An 8,559-nucleotide genomic window follows, 5' to 3' on the forward strand; every position below is an offset into this window, starting at 1 on the left:
ATCTTTTCGAGTGTGGCCCATTTTTCCAAATGTGACTCATTTTTCTATGTGACCCATTTTTCCAAATGTGACTAATCTTTCCAAGTGTGACCTTTCTCCAAGTTTGACCCATTTTTGACCCTTATGGTAGAACCCAACATGTAAGAGGCATGCGTTCTAGCATCGTAAGTGCTATATACCATGTTTCCACACGGTTTTGTATGTCATGTAATGTCAGGTACTAGGTAGCGCCACTTGTCCCTTTTTAGTGCAAAAGTTAAACGTATCTTTTAGAATTATCCACAGGTCGGTTCATCATCTGCTGCTTTCAAACTACAATAGTATGTTTGTCAGGGTTTAAATAAAGAAGGGAAATGTGAAGTTTCTCATTAGCGGCTTATTTATTTCTTGCCTTAACTGCGTCTGTAACATATGAGAGACCAAAAAGTTCCCGAGTTAGTGACCGCAAATTGTAAATTTGTGACAAAAGAAACCAGGAAAGTGCATAAATATTGCTGCAGACTCCGTGGCACCTAATGAAAGCGCAAATTAATTTAATCAGGCTTTGAGGAGACTCGTTTATCGATGCGGGATAATATCGGTCAAGTAGCGCTGTTTACCTTCAATACTCCTCATTGAAACGCTTCCCAGGGGTATGAATCGATATTGTTGTGTATTAATTTTGAATTGCTTTATTGTTAACAACAAAGGTGGCAACAGAAAAAGAAAGTGGTATTCCGTGACTATCTGTTAATTCAATTAGTTCTTGTTCATCTGTGATAAGAAAATTTGCGTTTTGAGAAAAAACAAAATTGTTTCTCTTCCATTTCTTCGTCAGATATTTAACTTTCTTTCATTTATCCCCCAAAACAAGCTCATCTTCTGTGTGTTTTGGAGAAAACAAGAGTTTCATGTTACATACCTTTGCGAGGAAAACAAAAGTATCAAGTTACAAAGTCGGCGCGAAGAGCTAAATTGTCACGTTTGTACAACGTATTATTGAATTTAAAATGAACGAAAATCATCGTAAAACACTAGAGTAAAATTTAAAGGCTGTCGTGACAAACAGTAATTGTACGTAATTTTCGGACCTTGAATGAAACTACAACCTTGAAACGTACTCACTGCTAAGGGGAAAAGCCCTGGCAGACTACCAAGGTAGATACAAACCGGACGTGAACCGAGCAGGAGTGAGTACTTATGGGACTACCGTGCCTGAGCTATCAATTGCAGTCTGCACTATCTGAGATTGTCTCACTAGTTTTAAGTGTGACCCATTTGTAGAAGTTTGTTCGATTTTTACCAAAGTGTGACCTATTTTATTCAAGTTTGACCCATTTTTCCCGGTTTGACCCAGTTTTTCTAGTGTGACCCATCTTTGCAAGTGCGACCCATTTTTCGTAGTGTGGCCTATTTTTCCAAGTCTGACCCATTTTACATAGTCTGACCGAGTTTAGTAGATATGACTTATTTTTCCAATTGTGACCGATTTTTAACGGTGTGAACAGTTTTTCTTAGTGTGACCCATCTTTCTAAGTGTGAACCATTTTTCCAAGTGTCGCCCATTTTTCCAAGTGTGACCCATTTTTCAAAGTGTGAACCATTTTTACAAGTTTGACTGATTTTCGCTGGTGTGACTCATTTTTGCAAGTGTGAACCATCTTTCAAAGTGTTACCTATTTCTCCAATTGTGGCCTATTTTTCCAAGTCTGACCCATGTTTACAAGTCTGAGCGAGTTTTGCAAGTGTGACCCATTTTTTTAAGTCTGACTCATTTTTCCAATTGTGACCGATTTTTAATGGTGTGACTTAATTTTCGAAGTGTGAGCCATTTGTCAGAGTGTGATCCATTTTTCCAAGTTTGACCCATTTTTTTGAAGAGTGACTTATTTTACCAAGTGTGACCCATTTTCCCAAGTGTGGCCCATTTTTCCAAGTCTGACCAATTTTTCTAGGTGTGACCCATTTTTACAAGTGTGACCGATTTTTGCAGGTGTGAACAATTTTCCAAGTGTGACCCACTTTTGCAAATTTGATCCATTATTTTTTTTGAAATGCTCTTGGGAATATGCAGACCTCCCAAGAGGATTTCACTACAATAATTTATGCAAAATATGGGGAGGGGGGGGGGGGGGGAGAGGTGTAAACAGCGTGTATTATGGGGAATTGGTAAACAGAGAATAGCTGTAATCTTTGGCAATTTAAATGAAATATTATGACCACCCCTCCCCCTATTTCAATAATGGAAAAATGGCGCGTTTTGGGTTTAGCGCCATTTCATCATTGATTTGGGGGGAGGAATGGTTTTATTTCTTTTTTTAATTTGACCAAGATTGTCCGAGGTTCCATACTGTCATTACAAGAAGCTGTCTATATGAGCTAGTCAGATCACATTCCAGAGGCTGAACTGAGCTGTTTTAGCACGTTCGATAACTAAGGGAAAAGAACGTTAGCCAAAAATAATATCCAGCTGTGAACTCTGTGCGCGATTCAAACATAATTAAAGTAACATCAAAATTGGTTTATTTTTGGTGTGTCATGTTCTCGTTGTGTCCTATAAGTGTCTGTTTAAGCATTGTCCGAAAGTGAAGCTATCTCGTTTACTAAACCATATATGACTAATGTGTATATTTTTGTTACTATTGTGCGCCAAATAAAAAGATTAAACGTTGCATTTCTCTGATTAAGCTCGCTAACTTAGTTTCTCAGAATCAAGTCAAAATATAATTTTGAATTGTGATATACTTAATCAGTACCTTGACACGATGAATGATGTTTTTGCACTACTGATGAGGGGAAATATGTGGTGTTTACGTGGAGGGTTCATTGATGAGAAGGAGATAGGGTTGATGTTATGATGACTATAAACGACAAAAACGAATAACAAAAATATGACTGAGGCAAGTACCTCGGCTTGCTTGTTTACTTGGTTTACTTTTTACTAGCTATGGCCCCGGGTTACGACTATTCAGCTACCGAGAAATACCATAAATTGTTTTGTGATTGTTTTGTTAGGTTTGAATTCGCCTTTAGACCTTTGATTGAATTTCGGAGCTCAGTGCTTTGAACGGCATGGCATGCTATGTACTGCAGCTTTTCGACCTCTCCGTTCGCGCGCTTTCGGCGCGCAGGAGTTACGCTGTAGAGCAGCTGGAAGGTTTGGGTGTTTACTTAATATGGGGGTTCCGAGATGTCAGCGTTAACGCAATTGGTAAAACAGGAATAAAAATGTTACCCTCTATCAGTACAGAACAGAGCGAGGGTATATGATGGTAAATGAGAATAGAGTTTCCATCAGCGAGGGAGGAACTTCTTGTCTTGGAAATATGCACACCTACGGTTTAGTTTTGTTTTCCGTCGACTAAACTTAATATAATCGTTAGGACGCAAACAAAATGAAGCCGGCTGTGGCCAGCTTAACACACTTAAAAGCTACAGATCCATACTATTTGTGCGCAATTAAAAGTTATGTCTGTTTTAAGCTGTCAAATGCCCCGGTATTAACAATATATGCGTTATTTTTTCTTCATTTCCAGTTTCTTTGAGCATTAACAAACTGAATTGTCCATTTAGTTATTAATTTTCTCCCTTTTATGCATCGTTTATATATATACATTAATTTATTTTAGGTAACATAATTTCTACTGATCGCCAGAAACCCCCTCAGGGGGGTGTTGAATAAGGTCTCATCTCTCATGTCTTCTCTCTCTCAAGAGTATATTTTTTATTGCGATCCCGTATGCTTCAGCAAGTTCCGTGCAATTTTACCAAGGGTGATATGAATTGAAGCACATATTGACTCACAATGTAAACGTAATAAGAATGCAATTTATCCCATTACAAGGGCAGGGAAACGTAGAAAGAACAAGTTCCTTCATCACATTTGGTGGCAAGAGTAGTCAATTGAATGAATTGAAGACTCGCATTGTTTGTATTTTACATGTCTTTTTTAAAGACTGTTTGGAGCTGGGACAGTCGTTAATCTCGTCAAGGATGACATTTACATAAATTAAAAGAAGATGATCATTGTATAAAGAGTTAACTGTCAGATCACCATCTAATCGGTTTGGCTAACATAACTTGAATTTCCTGTTGTTGGCGTTCTTAATGAGGTAACAAGGCAAGCTGTATTTGAAAAAAACCGTAACTAGCAAGGAACTTGAAAAGTATTTTAGTAACCAGAAGCTTGAATCAATTACATAATTTCTAAAACTTTCTTAGTATTTGCCGATTCAAGTGATTCAAGTAAAAACGAAAACAAAAAAATAAAATAAAATAAAAATAAAAACCCTTACAAAATTAAAAAGAAAAGCAATTTGCTAATGAACATTGGTATTATGGCCTAATTTCTCTACAGTTAAAACAAATAACTCCGACTAATAACTACATAATTCGTGCTTCATAAATAGTGTTCCCTTCCTGTGAATTTGCGTGAGAAAGACCTTGTAACCCTATCATAACAAGCACACGTCCTACCTGTCTGTCAACAAGAAACGCCTACCTTTTGACACCGGTCAGCGACAGCAGGGAGGCCTCGCAAAAAGAAAGTAATTTTAGCATGGTCTTTACGCGCATGCTGTTAGTACTATTCCATGAAATGCTTTATTTTGACCAAATCACTTCTTACAGTTACCAAGAGTACAGCTCGTAATACTGACTTAGCACTAGAATAAACTAAACAGGCGTGAATATGATAAGTTCCTCTTGAGGAGGCGTGTTTTCCTAAGCCCGTCAATAATAATTATATTACACGTACTTTGCAAATTATACTATAACTTGACCAGTAAAATTACTTTGTTACTGCTGTTCCCCAACCTAAACTAAAGTTACAAGTAAGTTAAGTCGCTGAATCTATCAATAGCTTTCAAACTACATCAATTGTCATGATCTCGCCTACGCACACATTAACTACGGAACCAACAGGTAAACTCTGCACATCTGGTTTTTAATTATAAGTAGCCAATGAGCGTCAGTGTATAAAATTTCCCTTTCAAACGAAGCTGTAGTGGCTAAATTTGATGCACAATAGCATTCACAGTATAAATAAAACGCCGTTAGCGCGAGGATCAGTTGCCTTATTCCCACCTTCCGTACAGTTAAAGTCGAGTATTTTTCAAGGGACTTATCGACTCTGCAATGTACTTAACAGCTTCAAAGGTAAATTATATCGAAACCCCTTAATTCATCTTTTATTGTTCAGCACCAGTTGCATAAGAAGCTATGCATATAAATTATTTAGTGTATATCCTTAGTGTACTCTTTGTCCTTCTCTACCTTACAGCCCAGTACGTTTATAGCTGTCTTCACGTTTTGCCTGCTTGTGAGGGCTTGGCACTCCGTTGACGCACTTGATAAGAGGTCTGGAGATGAGCATGATGTCATAAGGTCCTTTTCTACCGATCTGGACGAGGACGACATTATCCTGAACGAGGAAAACCTTCGTCCAGAATATAGCCAAACAGAAGACACGGCAACCTTTGACGACTTCCGGTTACAAGGAATTATGAGAAACCTCAGAGAAAAAAAAAGTAATGGAAAAATATGCCATCAGCCTGGAAAAACAGTTCACGTGAATGGAGATGTTCTTCACGAGTGCACCGATGACTGCTTATGTAAAGAGTGTGTTCGGAGACCCTAATACGTTGGCTGTACAGGCAGGATAATATTGTCGAGTTGATAAGACGAATTACGGATCAGGACTATAATTATGAGACTGACGTAAAATAAAATTGCTTGTAAGATGTAACTAAATAGAAAAATGAAATAAATAAAGTAAACGAAGATCATACCTTATAACCCCAAATACATTTGTCATTAGAATCAGCCTGAAGTTTTCCCAGGTTAAATGTTGATATAAAAAGTCGGTCAAATCTGCTGGCTAACCGACAATCGACACGTGTCCTTCATTTCAACCCTCGGACGTACAAGGAGGAAGGGGGGAGGGGTGGTTGCCACCGCCCGGTAGTTTACTGCAAAGTTTAAAAAAGACGATTTACTCTGAGATGCCGAAACTTTCTATAGCCTGTTCATACATCCTTATCGAAAAATTTGATACGTCAATTGTGTGTCCATTCGTCGCCGTGGCAACCGTAAGTAAATTTTTATGCAAGTCTTGCGAAAAATCTATTTTTTTTATATATAATTCTATGTTTTCCAGTTTTCTCCGTCATTGCAGAAATATTGTCTTTTTTTTTTCATTTCACAAGTATTTTGGCTTGAATCAACAAATTTTTTTGAAACGGATTTCACTATAAAAGCTAACGTTAAGAAACAACGACGTTTCCACCGGCCGGCCGTTCGACGGTCATTTTCAAGTTGAAAGTAAAATTTTTGTATGTGCTCAAATATATGCAATCGATTATAAGAATACTACTGAGACACTGACTTAAACTCTAAAATACTTACCTAGAAACAATACAAGAAAATTACGGCATGAATAATATACCAGTGAGACAATCTCAGATAGTGTAGAGTGCAATTGATAGCTACGAGACGGTAGTCCCAGAAGTACTCACGCCTGCTCTGTTCACTTCCGGTTTGTATTTACCTGGGTAGTCTGCTGGGGCTTTTCCCTTTAGCAGTGTGTATGTTTCAATGTTGTTTTTTCATTCAAGGTCCAAAAATTACGTACAATTACTGTTTGGCACGAAATCTCTTAAATTTTACTCTGGTGTTTTACGTTCATTTTAAATTCAATAATACGTTGAACAAACGTGACAATTTAGCTCTTCGTGCCAACTTTGTAACTTGATACTTTCGTTTTCCTCGCAAAGGTATGTAACACGAAACCCTTGTTCTCTCCAAAACACACGAAGATGTTCTTTTTTGGGGGATAAATGAAAGAAAGTTAAATATCTGACGAAGAAATGGAATAGAAACGTTTTTGTTTTTTCTTAAAACGCTAATTTTCTTATTACCGATGAACAAGAACTAATTTAATTATCAGATAGTCACGGAATACAACTTTCTTTTTCTATTGCCACCTTTGTTGTTAACAATAAAGCAATTCAAAATTAATACGCAACAATATTGATTGTTACAACTGAGAAGCGTTTCAACGAGAAACATTGAAGGTAAACAGCGCTACTTGGTCGATATTATCTTGCCGTCGATAAAACCAGGAAAATGGAAGATTCTGGAACATTCCGGAACATCCCGGAACATCCAATAGTTATAACAATTATGAGAAAAATATGTAAAATTAAATTTTAAAACTAAAATAAACAAAACTAAACTGGTTTCAGCTCGAAATATGAAAAGATATTATTGGGGATAGGGAAGTCGGTAGGGGAGGGGTAGGGAGCATTGGGTATTCATTCAACTGACTACAGTGGGTGCAGGCTCATCTTCTTTCCCGCCAATTGCGTCACGTCGCTTTACAGCACTCCACTGTGTCTCCTTTTTTGATCCCTGATTTTTTCAACATCTGAAGTGTTCGTCTGAGCATCATACAGTTGCTTGTTAAGTCAGTAGCCATAGTTTTGTTATCTCTTTTCGAGCACTCATAGTCACCAGGCACGTTATTCGAGTAAGTAGAAGCGAAAAAAAAACACTACCTAGTAGCATTTTGAATCTTGGAAGCTGCGTCAGGTTCAGTCAACCTGGCCCTGTAGGGTTGAATGTATAGATTATGAAGAGATGTACTCGAGTGTGTGGTATTTACACCTGGACCCTCTATAATTACCAGTTAATTGTTCGAACTGGTTGTTAAAGTTGTAAGTGCCCTTTTTCAGCGATCAATGCTTTTTGTAAATCATATCTCAATTATCAGTTAAAAAGCGTCATTTCTCAACCAACAGTTAGCATCTTGACCACTTCTTTGCTGTCAGTTGAACTATCATTTCGATTCTAATAATATAAGTAGCTGATAAAAATCAATGTACTACATATATGCAAACTACTTAAGCACTGCATGTCTGAAGGGTCAAGTTCTTTGTCCGTTTTGCTCTACCTTGGGGCTCTGGGATAACATGTAAAATAATTTTAGGGATAAGACAATATTTTTGGGGAAAAGAGATAAGAGAATTAGATTTAGCGGTAATGAAAAGGTTCGAACAAGTGAGAGTTATTTATCACACACAACTCAGTCAGCCAGTCAGTCAGTCAGTCAGTCAGTCAGTCAGTCAGTGATCAATGATCAGTCAGTCAGTCAGTCAGTTTTGATCAAAGAAAAAACGGGTGTCAGATGGCGAACATAGAAAACCGAAAATTGCCTTTTTTTGTGGTTGAATGCAATCAGCGAATTCACGGTGTGTAAATGTGACGAGGAAGGTCCGAAAGGCGTTACAGTTTCAGCTCTTTCCGAGTTGGCACGGACTACGCCACATTCTTTCCAAGTCGTTTTTCCCGCCAAGTTTAGGGCGAGTGTTGCAATATTTTGGCAGGCAACATAAAGATGACCGTCAGTGACAACTAGACTGAACCAAAATGCCTAATAAGAGATTAATTATCTAACGTTTTTCTGCACTGAAAATAAAAAAAAAAATAAAGTTTTGTTTTCCTAGCGTTACGGCTAACCCAAGTAATTTTGTGAGGTACAAATACCGCGAGATATTTAACGAGTGGCGTTTGATAATGATG

General features: G+C 37.7%; 1 protein-coding gene across 1 annotated transcript; it reads left to right on the plus strand.

Moving 5' to 3' along the window:
• Positions 1–5,008: 5,008 nt before the first annotated feature.
• LOC110067887 (uncharacterized) lies at positions 5,009–5,767 on the plus strand. The gene is made up of 2 exons (XM_020775234.2): positions 5,009–5,136; positions 5,261–5,767. The coding sequence occupies exons 1-2, from the start codon at positions 5,116–5,118 to the stop codon at positions 5,615–5,617; spliced, it is 378 nt and encodes a 125-aa protein (XP_020630893.2). The 5' UTR covers positions 5,009–5,115; the 3' UTR covers positions 5,618–5,767.
• The last annotated feature ends 2,792 nt before the right edge of the window (positions 5,768–8,559 follow it).

This window comes from Orbicella faveolata, unplaced genomic scaffold (assembly GCF_042242905.1).
Source record: "Orbicella faveolata isolate gen_17 unplaced genomic scaffold, um_ofav_v1 contig_36, whole genome shotgun sequence".
In the NCBI taxonomy this organism is placed as follows: domain Eukaryota; kingdom Metazoa; phylum Cnidaria; class Anthozoa; order Scleractinia; family Merulinidae; genus Orbicella; species Orbicella faveolata.

What these genes read in the sequence shown, in the direction of transcription:
- LOC110067887 (XM_020775234.2), top strand. Translation starts at nt 5,116, where the DNA reads ATGTACTTAACAGCTTCAAAG. An exon ending in TGTACTTAACAGCTTCAAAG is followed by an intron (nt 5,137 to 5,260) that starts GTAAATTATATC and finishes TCTACCTTACAG; the next exon opens with CCCAGTACGTTTATAGCTGT.